Source organism: Vollenhovia emeryi, unplaced genomic scaffold, assembly GCF_000949405.1.
Source record: "Vollenhovia emeryi isolate VEMERY1.0 unplaced genomic scaffold, V.emery_V1.0 DF939150.1, whole genome shotgun sequence".
Lineage (NCBI taxonomy): Eukaryota > Metazoa > Arthropoda > Insecta > Hymenoptera > Formicidae > Vollenhovia > Vollenhovia emeryi.
The window spans coordinates 1,269,953-1,287,558 of NW_011967216.1; the positions used below are offsets into that span (position 1 = coordinate 1,269,953).

The 17,606-nt window shown below is 43.7% G+C and overlaps 1 protein-coding gene across 1 annotated transcript in view; it reads right to left on the minus strand.

Annotated features, from left to right (window-relative positions):
* Window positions 1-297: 297 nt before the first annotated feature.
* LOC105565698 (bromodomain-containing protein DDB_G0280777-like) overlaps window positions 298-17,606 on the minus strand; it is a 32,916-nt gene continuing 15,607 nt past the window's right edge. Inside the window, exon 6 of the mRNA XM_012019105.1 lies at window positions 298-2,671. Within this exon, the coding sequence (XP_011874495.1) occupies window positions 2,103-2,671 (569 nt within the window). The 3' untranslated portion in view covers window positions 298-2,102. The remainder of the gene's footprint in view (window positions 2,672-17,606) is intronic.

The following is a 17,606-nucleotide window of genomic DNA, read 5'->3' on the forward strand; positions in this document are numbered from 1 at the left end:
TAAAGTTATACCACTGCACATAGTCAACATAGCAAAAGTATTACGATATCTGTAATTTAATTCTCGAAAGCATGTTAAAAATGATAAGAATTTTATAAAAATAAGTGCAAATAATTCTATACATAATTACGAAGAATTGTGACGAATACTGAAATGAGACTTGTCTACGTAGTTATCAAGAATACATATATATAGTAGTTATATATATGTCTACGTAGTTATCAAGAACATATATATACTATATATATATGTCTACGTAGTTATCAAGAACATATATATATATATATAGTAGAATTATTTGCACTTATTTTTATAAAATTCTTATCATTTTTAACATGCTTTCGAGAATTAAATTACAGATATCGTAATACTTTTGCTATGTTGGCCATGTGCAATAGTACAACTTTAATAATTAATTATTCGACAACCATGCAGACAATCGTCTTGAACTTTCGCATGGAGGACAGATTCCCATAGACGAATATTTTCTAGAAATTTAAATTCATTTTTATCATTTTTATTTCAGCAACCACCCTCCTTAACTGACCGATTGCTTTCATTGGTAGAAATGTAAATAGGACATTAGGTACCTTTCGTTTTTTAGGTACGATAACTCAATAACTTTTATAATTTCTGCAACTTTAAACTGTCATAACTTTATAACTTACAGCAAAAGTAAAAAATGATACCGCTGTTCTGACGGCGAATAAGTAACGATTAATATTATTACAGTTATTATAGTATGATATTTGCGCGCACTCTCATTGTTCTAGGTTTCAGTTTGCCGTAACATCGTGCGCCGCGAACTTCTTAAATTAAGATGGCTACATCGCACGATGTTAGCTTTTGCACGATTTATATAAAAGCGATGGGACTGTATAAAACAGCGATTATGATACACGTACCATGTACTCACATCGCACACTCAAAACTGTACACATAAGAAACATAATCATAATAGCTCGCGCGCGTATTGTCTGCGCATGGCACGCTGACTTCTCATTCATGATTATCGCCGTATTTCGTTAACGAGGCAATGTCCGAATCTCTCCCTATCATGATATTGCCCAGCAACCTGACTGCCGGTTCGTCGATCTTAGGACGCGTTTCGGACTCGGACCGGTTCTAACCGCTTCTTGCATGAACTTTATACAGGGTGTTAGGTAATATCCGTCTCATCACTTGGCAGGCGATTCTTTTCCAAAACTTGAATAAGAAAACGTTTCTTATATCCTCACTGACTCATTAATTTCGAATCGAATTTTAATTACATAAATCATGTCGATAATTTTGCTAAATTCGCGGAGTTTCAATACCGCGCAATCATTGTCACTCGATAGACCGTCGCCTGGCGGGAATTAAATCGCGAGAAAGCAGAAAGGAAAAATATCATCAGCTTAAACCGGACATTAATTACATCCGTAAAATGGACTTATTCGTAGAGGATGTTATTTGCAATGCGGTAAATGAGATCCAAGCCTTGAGAGATCTGGACATTAATTGTGACAAGTCTTGTTAACGAGATACGGCGAGAGAGGGAACTGAATTTCGAGTGTAAAAGTAAAAAATAGACGCGAAGCAGAAGGACTCTGCTCGAGCAATCCGCTCTTTTCTGGGCGGCGAAAATTAAAATACATTCGTCGATGACTCGCCGACGTGCAATAAGTCGTGCAAGGACGTCGGCAAAAGGTGGAGTGTGAATCGCTATGAATATACGCGATGTTAAAAAGAAGATATTAAAATTAATATCTTTGTGCCAATCGAAACGAAACCAGAAGGGTATGTCTTTTTTTCATCAAGCAAATCGGAATTTCCGACTTTTGTAATAAATTTTACGCTAATCCCAACAACACAACTAATAATTTTTTTTTCTGATAATAATATCAATTTTTTAAAAATGCGTGCTATGTTGTGTTGTTACACTATACGATTATGAGAAATGGATATGTATCCACAATAAAAAATAATTACTACATACCAGAGCTTTGCGATTTTAAGACATCTGCGGCAAATTCTGTATTTCGTTTAATTTATGTCGCATACGTTGCGGGGAGTTGGATGGATGCGTGGTCGTTTTAATTTCTATATCTGGGACAAAAACCTCACTCTTTAGCATTTCTGAACGCCTGGATTTTCAGTTGGCGTGCCCGGAGTATTCTCTTCCTTCTCTCAAGAGTTATGTCCAAAGTCTGTTGCTCAGCGACGATTTGCCTAATATAAATCACTGAACGGGTCAGAATGGTTGCCTTTGACACCCTCGGAAGGTTCATAAGATCCGGTATCTCGCGTTTTAACGCGAAGAGTTCTTTCTTGAGGGCTGTCCGCCGCTGTCGTTCCAAATCATTGTGCTGTGCTCGTCTCTGTTCACGCTCGTCTTGATGTTCGACTTGATTTACGTTCTGATTTTGCACAACTTGATTGCAACTCCGTCGTCTTCTTGTTGGTGATGCTGGACGTTGATTGTTCTGCACGCGGCCACGTTTCGGCGCGGGGCCAGCTTCTTTATCGTCCTGCTCGTCTTTCTTCCGTTTTGAAGAACCTGGTGGTCTGCCACGGGGTCGACGGTAAACGGTGTCATTTGAAGTTGAGGGTCCTGGATTCGCAACGCTACCTTGCTGAACTCGCGTGTTTGACTGCCTTGGGAACGTGACCACATCGATCTCTTCATCATCTGAAACAGAATTGATGGATTCGTCTATTAAATCACTCGTACGATTGCGTCGCACATTGAACGATATACGTCGCGCAAATAACGTAAACACACAAATGTCACGCTCGCGTAGTGCAGTAAACAACTTAATCCAATTATGCATAATGTTATTAGTAACGTAATTCTTACAACGCAGGGAATATATTTCTTCGTCATAAAAGGCAACATGTTTTTTAAATTAAAAAATTGTACTTAAAATAATTTCGTCAAAAAAGCGATCGACAATTAGTCAGCATTAATATTTCTACAAAGTGCGTTAGTCGAAAAATGTTTTGCAGATCGTAGGAATAAATGAAAACATCGTATAATGGATATGTGATGTTACCGAGCGGTTTCTTTTCCTATACCCGAAATCACTGGCGGATGTGTGCGATAATACTTATCTCACACACAAAATTCCTATTTGCACTTAAATAAGCGCGAAATTGTGCTGGAGTAAATATCATAGGTCGGAATAAAAATCGTAGCAATCGTATAAATAATAAATTAATAATTGAAAAGCATAGGTAAAGATAATCTAAATAATATTACAATATAATTAGAAATAATACGTATTTAGACTTCAAAGTTTATTTGTAATAAGTGTTTACTGGCGGCGGAAGCATTCACCCAAAAAAAAGTATTCTATTTTTGAGTGGTTTCCTCTTGATTTTAGAGGATTTCTTTATTTTCATAAGGAAATCCTCTAAAATCAAGAGGGAACCACTCAAAAATATAATACTTTTCTTGGACCTTTTTTTCAGTGTTATTTTAGGGGGTGGGGAGGGTGCTATCACCCTTTTGAATAAATACCTAGGTAATAAAATAGAGCAAGTTTCAAGGTTCACATTATTTGTAAGAATAACATTTAAATTTAAATTAACCTCAATTAAACTTTAATATAAGTATGTATATTGCATTTTAACGGAAGATATTACAAATAATATATTATTTTCGTAGCAGATAGGTACTATTTTGTTTAAATAAAATCTCTCTGGTCTTGATAAAAATATTCAATACCTCTTTCGTGAAGGTATTACATTTTGGGAGAGCTATGTAGTATTTTGGCGGGACTCTAACAATAAGCCTTCTCTCCTTCCACCACCAGTAATGTGTTTAAATTTTCGAAATTATACTGTAGAAAAAGAATTATAGGAATTTAACTATATAAGAAAGAATTAATCTTTACTAATTGTAAGACTAAACTAATAGTATATAATAAATATGATCATTTTTAATTATCTCTTCTACTATGTAAGAAATTTTCTGTTACACATCTTCCACAAAAAAATATATAAAAGTATATAGAGTAGTGGAAAAGTATCTTTGTAAGGAAAGAGAGAGAGATCGGAATTACTGGCATTGCAATAATTTAGATAGAAACAAATCCTTTGACGAAACTTCCCGTGCAGACCATGCGGCCAAGGAGGCGTTCTGGATGACATACGAAACCGTGGGCGTTTCTGCAAACTATGCCATTCGCGGCGCCTGGCACAATCGCTGGAAATCCGGTTGGTCCGGATTCCTCTACTACGGATACAACCGCGAACTGTCGACAAGGGCACTTCCGTAATACGATTCAACGATGTCGCATTCACGCGCGCGAGAAAAATCGTCTTTCCTCTCTTTCTCAGCTCTAACCCGTTCGCGTCTCTGAATCGTTGTAGTACAATTCCATCGCGACGATCATTTCGCACCCGCCGAGCAGTTTATCTTATCTTTATTGAGTCAATTCTCTCGTTCGGTATTCGTGGTGATTCATACGTAATAAAGCGCAATAGGCTGTTATTAACTTATTATGTACTCAATGTTTCTGTGTGCTTCCAGAGTCGCGATTGTCGCGCGTCGAAAGTTCTCTCAATCCGCTTCTTCGCTCGTGAAATCCGAGTTCGGCCTGCGATTATTTCATCTCGCGAACGTCGCTTTCTTTTCTTTTTCAGCCCAAAATTTACGAGGAAAACAAATCCCGCCGGCGCACGCTTCATAATTTTGGTCGGCTAATGAACTCGTCGAGAAGCCCCTCCGTGCCGGCGAGTCTTATCGGTAATTTTATGCCACGGTCTCGCGTCCTTCGTAAGCCGCAAGACCGTCGTGCGCACGCAAGGACGTCACGCAGCTTCGTGCGCCTCTCGCGTTTGTGGCGTAATAATAAGAGTTTGACAGACGACAACGTTTACCGGCATTCAAAATACTTATTATCCAAAGTATATTGAAATATACCTTTAATCATATTAAATTATCATTTTCCCTTTAATTTCTCGTTGCTCGATTTCTCATCCAAGTACGAGCCCACGAGCGGTTGCGTTCGCGTGAATGCCAAGCGGGGATACACACGTTAAATCGCGCCATTCAAAGAAGAATTTAATCAGCGCTGTTCATTTGGAGCCCCGATCTTGCAGCGCGTGCATGCCCTTTTTGGCACCGCTCCACGGGTGCCGTAACATTTTAGCCCGAGCTCATAAACGAGGACAAGCGGAAGGAGACACTCGAGGCACGAGGAAGAAAAGCGAGACGTCTGTCAACCTCGCACGCGCGTCTATGCACGTGCACGAAAGCGGCCTCGCGTCAGGACGCTTCCACGTGCTTGATGCATTCAGACATATGAATCCCGCCGAATCTGGCGCGAGGCCAGGGCGTCGTCGTCCGCCGTGGAAAAGGCGCGAAACGTCTAAAATAGCGACGCAACCGACTAAGTTGGTAGGCGAGGCTTTGATTTACTCGCACGCGCCTCCATCTCGGCGCTACGACATTCGCGATTCGGCCACTCTCCAAGATATATAGAATACGCAAGACTTCAAATAACGAGCACTCGGTATAGCATCCACTTAACGGGAGTTAATTAGGAGATAAATACCTGATAACAGAATCCTCTGTTGTTTTAAAATTCTTCTAAATTAATCGTTCATCGATAATACGTGAATTTGCCGTCGACAACGATTCCACCTAACGAAAACCTGTATTCTACTTATGTCCGAAAGTAACGGGCGCGCAGAACAGGTTGGAAAAAAACGGTATATGAATTCACGTATATAAATTAAAAATTATTGGGTTACTTTCAGTTTGCCTAGACCTAAGTAATGATTTAGCGTTCTTGTGTCTATTTGATTTATATCCTAAAGGCCCTGATTCAACTTTCTTGCTTGTAAATTTAAAAAAAATCATTAAACCCCCCCCCCCCCCCGTTCTCTCTCTCTCTTTCTCTCCCGTTTTACAGTCCCTGGCACAGTATGCGAATATCTCTGAGGGAGTGCCTTAAATTTTTCACGATATTCCGCTATGTTGCGCGACATATTTAATTAGCGCACTGCACGTATGTGTGCGTGTGTATAAAGCGAGCGAGGAGAGCTCGTAGCTCGAGCAAGCGCGTGACTCGCGTGTGACGGGAACGCGGAAGTCGGCCGAGGTGCAATTGAACGTTAGAATATATGCTAATAATCACACGACAACTCTAGGTGCAGCACAGAATTCACTTGCGCTGGTGTCCGTGCCGATGTTTCGCGCGTGCATGTTTCGTATACGCGTCGTGACGTACGAGAATACGCGATTACGGAGCGAACCAGCGAGCGGACGCGCGTCCGCTCGCTACTACCTTCGCGGAACGGCGACGACCTAACGCCAGTCACGTTGCGCGTAACGACTAATTCATTAACCGGTAATCACCGGCTGACTTTACTCCGCAATAAATACCGGTGTACTAATTGTGGATCTCCCGAGGATGTGCGATAAATAACCGAGGGCAGGAGCGAACGTCGGCTCCTTACGAAGCCGACTCCTCCCGGCGAGGAGATCGTTATGATACCCAACGTTTCAACTGAAACGCGACAATAATTCTTTCCGCGAATCGCGGGCGACGGTATACAGTCATTCTCATTTATCAATTGCATATTACTGCTTGTACAGTCTTATTCATTGATGTCTGGACCTCAGTTTTACTACACTGAAAAAAATTTCTGGTTGAATATGGACGAATCAGATAATTCCTTTAGGATTTACCAAAATTCCTTTAGGATTTACCAGAATTCCTGTAGTCCTACAGAAATTCTGGTAAATCCTAAAGGAATTCTGGTAAATCCTAAAGGAATTCTGGTAAATCCTAAAGGAATTCTGGTAAATCCTAAAGGAATTCTGGTAAATCTTAAAGGAATTATCTGATTCGTCCATATTCAACCAGAAATTTTTTTCAGTGTAGGATTCACATTTTCATAATCCTTCACTGAAAAAAATTTCTGGTTGAATATGGACGAATCAGATAATTCCTTTAGGATTTACCAGAATTCCTTTAGGATTTACCAGAATTTCTGTAGGATTACAGGAATTCTGGTAAATCCTAAAGGAATTCTGGTAAATCCTAAAGGAATTATCTGTAGGATTACAGGAATTCTGGTAAATCCTAAAGGAATTCTGGTAAATCCTAAAGGAATTCTGGTAAATCCTAAAGGAATTATCTGATTCGTCCATATTCAACCAGAAATTTTTTTCAGTGTTGGTCCCACACCGAGAGAAATTTTCAATTGAATACAATCGGATAGCTCAATTACACAATAACAAATCGGACATATCCGGTGAAAAATATGAACGGTTTATCGATCAAATTTCATCGGTCACCGCATCGGAAACACTATTTAATTGGTTTATCCGATGGAAATTTTTCTCAGTGCATCTATACATTGATGAGTTGCAGGCTGCATCATGATAAAACTGCTGGTCCAGGCATTAATGAATAAGACTGCGCGCGCGGTCGCAACGTTACGTAAAAAATTAGCATAGTTTCATTAAAAGAAAAGCAGGACTAGGCGCTGCGCGCTCGAGAGATCCACCTGACTGCGTTAAAAGTTCTCCCACCTCTCTAGGCCTCGCGCTCCCTTTCAGACCCCGTTCCCTCTCTCTTTCTCCCTCTCCCACTTATCTCAGCCGTTTTATGAATATCGGTATCTTGCAAATGCATATGTCACACGCGCCGCCGTGAGGAGGCCGTAGAAGTGGTCGGCGGTCGTCGCCGTCGCCGTCGCGGATGTAAGTGTGTCGGTGCAGCGTGCAACCTCGACGGCGGGAGGAGGAGGAGGAGGAGGTGGAGAGACGGCGGATCAAGTACTCCGTGAGGCCAGGACGGGGGGAAGGGGGCGATCGACGACGGAGAGGGGCAACGTCAATTCGCGGCAGCACGTGCAGCCGCGTAAGAACGACCTTGAGGGTCAGTGCTCTCGCGTAAGCAGGCCATAGTAGTACGTCGACGCGAATCGATCGGCCTCTCCTCTCTCTCTTTCCCATTGAGTCAGCCGACGCGACGTCGATCCGAGTGGCCAGGGGGGAGGACGGGAACGAGGAAAAGAGAGACGGGACAGGGGGACGCGAGGGCACGCGCCGAGGGGGAGGGAGGATTCCTTCGCGCCGTATCGAACGCAACGCCTCTGTTCAGGGGATGCTGGGCGTGGGATCCGGTTGAGAGAGGAGAGAGCATTCCCGCGCCTCGGTTTTCCAGGTGCCCTGCCTCCGCCCCCCCTTTCGCCCGTTACTTCCCTCGGCTCTGTCTCTCGGCTGCTGTCCACCCTTCGTGAAAGTGACGCGTGAGCCCGAAATACGCGGAATAGATACGCGAAGGAATAACGTGTCGGAATGTTGCACGATTATTGGGAAGATCTTGCATAAATAACTTTATGCGATGATCAACATAATTAAGAAAAAGAATTTTATTTATCCGAGGTAGACTTTTCGTAATAAATTTCAAAATTAAAATTATTTGGACACTAACATCCTGTCTTGGCGCTTATATCCTTTATTCCGTCGAATTGTGATTTCACGTTACAGCCTTATGCATTTTGTTTAATTTTATTTGCGTCAATTGGCGAAAGAGAAAGCTTTTTAATACAAGTTAAGACAACTCGCGCGTTTCTACATTCTGTTCCATTTTCCTTACACACTATTTTGAATAGCGTCACCTCAATTGTTCGAGCAAAATTTATGTTTGTACTAGAAACTTACTCCTACACGTGGAACATTATGGGCATGTGCTTTCCAAAGGTAGCAGATAATAGTGCACGCAATAAAACTAGTTCAAGGGGACGCGTGCACTATTTTCTTAATTCCGATAAGATTAAGCTGTCAACTCAATTTAAAGCGTACCTTTATGAAGACTTAGAGACCGATCAGTTACGAAGGATAAGAAAAAAAATCGAGTACAGTTAACTTTGATAAAAGGAGGAGCTAATCTAATCAGAATGACGCGTAGCAATTAAGAATTGAGTAGCACCGCGTACGTTACATCAATAGGACCCTCGAAAACGATAGATGACGCCCGAGTTTCGTGTTTCGTGCGATAAACACGTAAGTCTCCCGATACGGGACGACCCGTGCAGTTGATAAGACCGATAGCCAAAGATATATCGTATCTACATGACCCGCCGCGAACTTCCCTTCGAGCGGCTTCGACGTACACACACGACTTCCACGAATCGTCATTCACGGATTATCACTCTCTCCGCGCCACGTACAACACTTGGGGATCTAGGCGAGGTCCAGAGGAGAGAGATCCCCGTCTAGCGGTGATCTACTTCTGTCGACCCGAGTGAACTCACGTCTATCTCGCTGCAGAACTCCTCGCGTCATCGAATTTCTTAAGCGGCCTTTTCATTGACGCTACGATTTAGCGTCAAATATAGTCACGTGACTAAATTTACCGCTCGCCTAGGGAAGGAGAAGTAGTTGCAAAATATGAGCGTCGTGAAACCACCGCTGGCTGCGTTCAAAAACACCACCCGAGTACTCCAGAGTATCATTTTATCCTTGTTTAACATACGGTGAGCAACAAGGATAGAATAATACGCTGGAGTACTCGGGTGGTGTTTCTGAACGCAGTCCTTGCGACACCCAGTCACACCACGGCACACTGAAAAAGATGAGCCGGTCTCAACTTTTTCCCCCCTACGTCGAGAAGTCACTAGAACTCATTTGCCGCTGGTTTCTAGCGTCAATGAAATTGCACCTTTACGCTTCCGTATCTTGCGAGTTAAAATTTCTTATCCTCTAGCCGATCTCCCGGCATTTCGATCAGCGTTTTATGCCTTCAGAATTGTGACACCAATCAAATAAAATCAGCGCCATACAACAAAGTAAACAAGATTCGATAATTGGACAGAAATAAAGGGGCCTCTTTTTTAGATTGGGCAAGATCGTGAAACTCTTCAACTTGACTTCGCAGCGAAGAGAAAGATCTGCCGAGTTTCCCGCAAAATCGCGATCATCTTGGAATTCAGGTAAGGTACATCAGAAAGCTGTTTGTACTTTAAAGTAGCCTCGAATGACGATCCTTTTCCTCGTGCCACATATGCGAACGTGATGGCACGTTTCTCTTCCTGGTCAGCCGTATATAAGACGAAGCCATAAATCTTTTCATGCCCGAGCCTCGTGATGTCTTGTAACCGACAAGCTTCCAATCCAGTTACGAAAGTGAACATCGCGAAGGGATTCGAAGGCCCGAATTGATCGATTCGGCGTGTTTGTTGATGCCGAAATGAGGAATGGCAATAAGAAATACATACAAATGTCTTACGGAGGACAACATGCGGTGCCGCGCGCGCGAACGCAGACGTACACCCACGTCGCGCCGCGCGTTATCTGCGAACCGAGTCGCCGGGTCGCGACTGCGTGAGCAAAACAAGTACGTGAAAAAGAAGAGGAAAAAAAAGTAGCAAAGTCACACGCGTTCCTGCCCCGCTGGTCTCGCCGTCCTGTCCGTTCGCACGCGGATACGCGGACAGCGATACGGCCGTAGAGGGGAGGGGACAAATATCTTTACGAGATACCGCGCGGTGTCTGGAGGGAATAGTAGCGCGGTCGACGTCCGTCCCGGTGACCAGACGTAATCAGAGCACTCCCACACACGGCTAATAGCCGTTGGCATAGGTGCACTTAGCCAGGAGCGTCGGGACGATGCCTTCTCCCGCTCGCTCGCGAGAAAGTGCGGTCGGATGAATCACTCCGTGCCTACCACATGCGAAAGTAGGCGTCACGAGTATCACGTCGGCACATTGGAACGCGAATTGCTTTAGAATGCGAGCCCAGTCTCGTAATCGTCGATACGACCGTCGTGCTTTCGCGAAATATCAATGTGCAAAAATGTCCTCTGCGAGATTTCCCTATTGACAGCAATCGACGTGCGACTCGTCAATACGTTTAGATGATTTCGCGGGGCATTTCGCAGCGTTCGCTAATTTCATTCGCAAGAAAAAAAATCAGAGGAGTCTCCACCTCTTCACCGCATGGATCATTTACGGAAGATGTAAATTTATTCGCTGCCTATTTCACATCTCTCCCCTTCTCATCCGTCTGTGCCTCTCTTTCTCACCTTCTCCTCCTCTTTCTCTCTCGACATTCCTTCCCCGTACCTTTCCACCGCGCTATCGTTTCGAGAATAGACGAGCGACTGGCATACCGCCTCGGACGAGAAATGCAATAAGAACGAGAGGACGATGAGACAGCGAGCCGATCGAAAGGGGGAGAAGGACCCTCTATGAGGGACAAAGTGATCGCGAGCGTGAAATGCGAGCGTTGTCGTCGAGCGTGTAGTATAATTAACAATCGATGACGACAAACCGGACTTGCCATCAGAATCCATCCATTCGATTTCACGTAAAATACAATGAAACATTGCATACGCGTTTGACTTTGTTAATATTTTCCACGTTTTCTCGATCTCGGAAAAAAATAGTGCAAAGATTTCTCAAGATTTTATTCGAATTACTAAAACACTCCTTATAAACTAAAAATGCAATTCCCGAATTATTAACTAAATCGAATTAAACAACAAATAAGAAATGGCCAATGCGAGTCTAAGGCAGGATGTAGATAGCCTCTCGTTGTAAATTTTATTAAATTGTGAATTCAAATACCGTTTGGCATAAATCGAATTATATTTAGAAAGCAATACTTGTCTTCCTTGGTTGTAAATGTTTCTACTTTCTCAAAATAGTTACGAAGAGACGGGGGGAAAAAACGAGAGCTGAAGGATTGATTGCTTAACTAGAAAAGTAATCAGGACGACGGCAACACTGGGCCGACATTCCCAAATCAGATTTTGCCGGTCTGACATTTCGGGCGTTCGATTCGGTCTCTTAATTGCCGGTGCAAGAGTCAAGGCGTCCTGGTTAGTCGACCAGACGATTCCTCTTTTTATCCTCCCCCCCCCCCCCACTCTCTGTCTTTCTCCTTCATTTGCACGACGATAACCGGAAACAGTTGTGCAAAACCGAAATGCGCCGCGTCTATGCGGGAATAACCGATAAATCTGTTCGACTGAAAATGATAATTGCCGTGTTATCTAAGCCTTTCGAATAACATTTAAATAATTTACACGATGGATTTAAAATTATAATGACGCCCGCTGCGCGTAGGGGTATTACTTTAAGCAATGCAAAGCAGGTATTAGCTCGTATCGCGATTCTAAACTTAGCTCATACAGGCACAGGCGTGATATTCTCGCGTATAATGGCGAGGTTTAACACTTTCGTCAATTATCCACACAGAAATTGGCGACGACAGCCGGCTCGAGGAAATCAGCTTTGCGATATTGAAATTATCCGCAAGAAATATTTTTGGCGCGACTAATTATGTCCAACGGTGATTTCCAAGCGAGGGATCCTGATGTACCGTTTTATTATTCCGGAAGAATTCCACTCCTTTATTAGAAAGTCCCAAAGAGCGACTTCAGTGGGCGCTCTTGCTACGGCACTTATCGGCAGTCTCTCCCACGCGGCCGCAGTTAATGAATGAATGAATTGCGTCACCTTACGGAGATGCGCTTTTACGTACAGTCCCGGCAGAAAAATAGGCGCCCACTTGTACTCCCGAGGGAAAGGCGTAATTGTAGCTAGTGGGAGGAGGAAGTGAATGAAAAGAGGAAGAGGAAGACGGCAAAAGTGAAAAAGCGATGCGCTTTATTGTACTTAATAAATTAGAAAAGAAGCACAAATTATAGGTAGTATTATTTAAAGTTTAAAATTAATCCCATAGAAATAATCGATACGACAAGTTACGAGAACGTAATCAGAAGTTACTGTCTAACGGAAATCAATCATTTCAGTCGAATATTAGCGAATATTTAGATAGCAATAAAGAAATTGTAAATAAAAAATTCTGAAATAAAATAATAAAAATGAGGGCAGTAACGATTGGCGATAACGTGGACGGTAGACAGAAAAAGAGAATGAAAGAGGTAGTCGGTTTCTAGGTTTCCTCGTAGATAGAATGTTAACTAATACCTTCGCAAGATGCCAAACCCGTCTGCGTGCAGAACTGATACTGCAAAGTAAAATTATTTTGCAATAACCAGAAGGCGCGTTACGTTCGCGGTGAAACTGCATTTCAATGATATTACGAGTAGAATACAACCCACGTCAACCGCCCGTATTATATACGTATTTTAATAATGGACTGCCTGACATTTTCCTCACTTTCGTGTACGAGGGCTTTCGTAACGCAACGTTACTCAGGATAAATTCAGTATCGCCGTGTAATTATTCTGCCTATTAACGTTCTGATTTTTATTTCTCGACCAACTTGGAGACTTTACAAGTCCTGCCAGTTTTCACGATAGAAGAATGTCGGAATGTATAAATTCTAAGCGCCGTATTCGGAGTAAAGATAATATCAAGAATGTCGCAAGGTATCAAAATGTTGATCGGTGACATTTATCATTATTTCTCCGAGAGGTACAATAAAGAGAAACAGGGAGGGAGAGAGAGAGAGAGAGAAGGGGGGGAGGAAAGGGGATAAAATATGAAATCTAATCGCGACCGCGAATTTAACAGCTGTTAATGGAGAGACCAAATTTCTCGACAACAAGGTATCGCGATTGGCGCGCATAAAACACAGTTCAATGAGGCGGCGGAAAAGCTGCACCTGTTTCCCGGAAAAGCTATTTCACCTGCTTCCTCGAAATCGAAATTGACTTTCAGACGCGCATAGCAGCATGCGCGTGACCGCCGGCGTGCGTATTTGCGAAACGCGCGAGTCCTGATTCCGATGCGACGCGCGCGCAAGTAACGACGTTCCAACGCGCGACTTTCCTGGAAGCTTTAAGCGAGGAATTTGCATGAGGAACGGAACCCGCGGTGCAGCTTATACCATCGACGGAAAAAGAACCTGGGCGGGATTGCGTGCGAATACCACGAAAGGTGCCTCGAACACAGGACGAGCCGGTGTCTTCCTTGAAAACGCGACGGCGTGCAAATTGGTGCGGGTGAGGAGGCGTGTGAGAGAAATCGTCGCACACAAAGTGTGATTAAAAGTGGCGCGAGTTCCTTGCGAGTTCTTTGGTCAAATAATTACCGGGCGTTAATAACTTCGCTGTGCGTGCAAAAGAACCTGACATCAGGTCATCACGAGTTTGTTAATTAAATTTCTGCAAATATATCTACGTTTATTGACAAATACTTCTTACTCCTTTCTTCTTATTCTTACTTCTCGAGATTTTTTTATAAGAGTGAGTTTTTATGCGAGTTTTTTTTACCGCTCGCGCTACTTATCCTCAAGAGCCAACTCCCTAAGTGTTTAGAAGCGGCGAAAAGCCCGGCCCGCCACTGAAAACTGATCCCGTCGGCCGACGTTAATCACGAGATTCCGAGATGCGATCTCGATACGGCGGGCAAAATGCACTCGTTTTTTGCCGGTCGCTCAGCCGTCCCGGTCCTCACCTGGTGATTAATCTTGCAAGACGCGAGATCGAGCGGTCGGCTCGAGTTCGTGGAATTTCACAATCGTCCTTCCAACCGGGAATTTCCTGGCTCCCACCACGCTCCGTCAGCCCCGTCGCGGATCGCTATCGCTGTGTTGATTGCACATATCGTCGCGTTCGCGAGGCCTTGGGTGGTTAGCGGCGCTAAGCTCGGCGCCGCGAGACGTCATTGCGCGACTTGGCGCGATTTTCCGCAAGCGGAAAGTTCACAGAAAAACGATTAGTCACGCAGGGAATCGCGTTACCACGTTCTCAAGTGTTTATACTTTAACATTAAATGCTTGTCATCGGATTAATAATTAACAATGTCGCTACTCGTGCATATGTAATCGTTGAATCAACATTTAAGATATTTAGTTAGACTAAACGAATGCGGTAAGATACTGGTGCAGGGGAGAAGAGCGTCATCTATATAATATCGAGAATTGTCGGTTCCGTGCGGGAAGCTATTACGGGCAATTGACAGATTGTGAATGAAACGCGCTCGTTTTCCCGACGTACGCAAGGATTCAGTTCTCAGCGATGAATCATCCCGTTACAAGTCAGTGCGGTGAATCATGTGGCACGGCAGATGCACTTTTCCGAGGAAAATTGTCAGTTTTTAGTTGACCGTTCTCCACTTGGAGCATTTCCAATTTTGTAACGTCAGATCGTGCGTAGAACGTGCCCACCGATGTTTCTTCGAGGAAACGCGATCGAAAGATCGACGCGAAGCAGATAAACTATATTCCGATAAGCATTTCCGCGCGATAACTTTGACTTATTATTACAAACAGTGTTCCGTGTTGCCTTTTAAATAGACGAAAATAGCGCTGGCGAGCGACAACTTCGGCACGAGGCGCATCTACGAAAATCCTGATTTCTTCAGTGATATTTATCTGTGAAACATCACGACTGCAGACGTATATTAATATCTATTGTTTCGTCAATGATCATTAGTTATTCGATAAAATTATTAAAATGAAGCGGACGCAAGCGGCAGATGCCGCGAGGGCTACGTGCCCGCGTGGTACGCCATTGAGTATCCCCCGTCACACGGTGCACGACTGCGGCGCGAATGGCAAAAAGGCTTAACCGCATTCCGGCGACCATTTAAACCACCGCGGCGAGGTCCCACGCTTGACCGCAAGCGGCGATCGACCGGGCGGACCGGCAGACCGACAGACCGATAGTCCGGCGGCGGCGAACCGGCCGGCCGGCCGGCCGGCTTTGGGTTGACGTCACTTCGGTACCGCGCGACCTTCGCGTTCCCGCGCGATCGAACGCGCATGCTCTATCGATCCCCCTCGGTCGCGCGAAAGATCACACTCGAAGAAACTCTCGGCGCGAACAAACGCATCGCACGGCTGTGTCGACAGTTTGGCCGAAATATGATTGATACCGTTCCGAGCGCTGATAGAAAAATATGTAGTATTTGAAACTATAATTGCACAGTAAAATAATTATAGTCAGAAATCTCATTTTTATAGTAATTATTACTATAATATTAGTAATAGCAACCATATAGATACAGTAATGCCAACTATTTAAAAAAATTACTATAAAATATAAGCTTTCAATTGTTATTCTGTTAAAATATCCAGGCAATGAATACTACATTAGTTAATTATTTTTATATAGTAAATACACGAAAAGACCGGATAAGGCAAAAATAACTATTATAAACTTAAAATGTTGCCGTATAAATAGTAGGGGCATCTACATTGTTTTGTGTTGCAACATTCACTAAGTTTGCTGCACAAAGCGCATATAGTTGTCGCCACTACTTGTCATACCAATGTGGGTATGACAACCACAGATATAGCTGTCCCAAATATTACTATTTATTGGGGTTGTGCCAACCCTAATTAGACATTATGTACACTTTATGAGTGCAAACCAATGAACATAGTGAACGCAATGCATATATAATATAAATCGGCTACCCCCAGCTGTGCCAGGTCCTAAATGGCGTTTACGTTTGTAATTGACCGATAAAAAGAATTTGAATAAAATTGCATAATTGTTTAAATCTGACGTTTGGACATGAAATTGGGCGAACGATCTTACGTTTGGAGATTTCTGCGAGCGTAGGAGCGCGCGTAGCCAGATAAGGTGGCTGCTACTTATCCTTTCATCGAGATACATGCATATGTATTTTCGCTTAAGAATCTGTCTTCTGTAAATTGCTCACTTAATATACGTTGTTGCTGCGCAGAAATGTTCATCGGATTTTCGACGGAGGAATGCACATTAATTATGTATATTCTCAATTAAGATACTGGAAATAAACGCAGAAATCCGCGCGGAGGTGCGCTGGCGATTTAATGCCGCAGCCGCGAGAGGCGCATCGCGCGAAGATGAGATCGAAGGCGGTATTCGCCTTGAAATTCAGATAATGAATCCGTTAGTCCTTACTTGGCGCAAGTCGGAGAGAACGCTCAAACACGTGACGCGATCATGAAGACCGTTCGTGAGCGTAAAAAGCGGCAAATAAAAAGAAACGACACCATACGGGCTCAGTTTATCTGCGCCGGATGTCGGACGCGTCGTATCTCTTCTCCGTAAGAGAGTAACCTACTGCGTGAAAAAAAGTAATCAATGTGACCCTCTCTCGGATGAATGGGAGACAAGGAGGCCGCCGGTGCAGAGGTCCGCGAAGATATGAAAAAAAAAACTGGCAGTGTCTTCGATCTTGTCAAAAAGGAAAAATACAAGGTCAATTGGCGGCAATCGCGGATTACGTAAAAAATGAGAATCGATTGGCCGCGTGCGCGCGCAAGCAAGCGGCGGGGTATCTCGCCAAAGCGGTTCGGGCTTTCCGCGCCGAACGGTTAATCGGACTTTGATAAGGAATCCGGAGGAGCGAATCGGTCCGTTTTTGTCGCCAAAGCCATCCCACATTGCTCGCGGGATGGGCGGCAACGATTACGCGTGCAGGATGGAGGAACGGTTCTCACGACGAGCACGCACGCACCGAGCGCCGAGTAATTTACGAGCATGATTATGTCTCCGTAAATCGGTACACAAGCGGCACGAGAGTATCTGCGCGATGTACATCTCACATTAAGTGCGGCCATGATTCTTGGCCTGTGATAACGGCGGACGCGAGTTTTATCATGGGTGCTGGGTGTATAGAGAAAGAAAGAGAGAGAGCTATATTCAGGGTGTGTCTTTCCATATCCGACAAAATTTTTGAGAAGGCAGAAC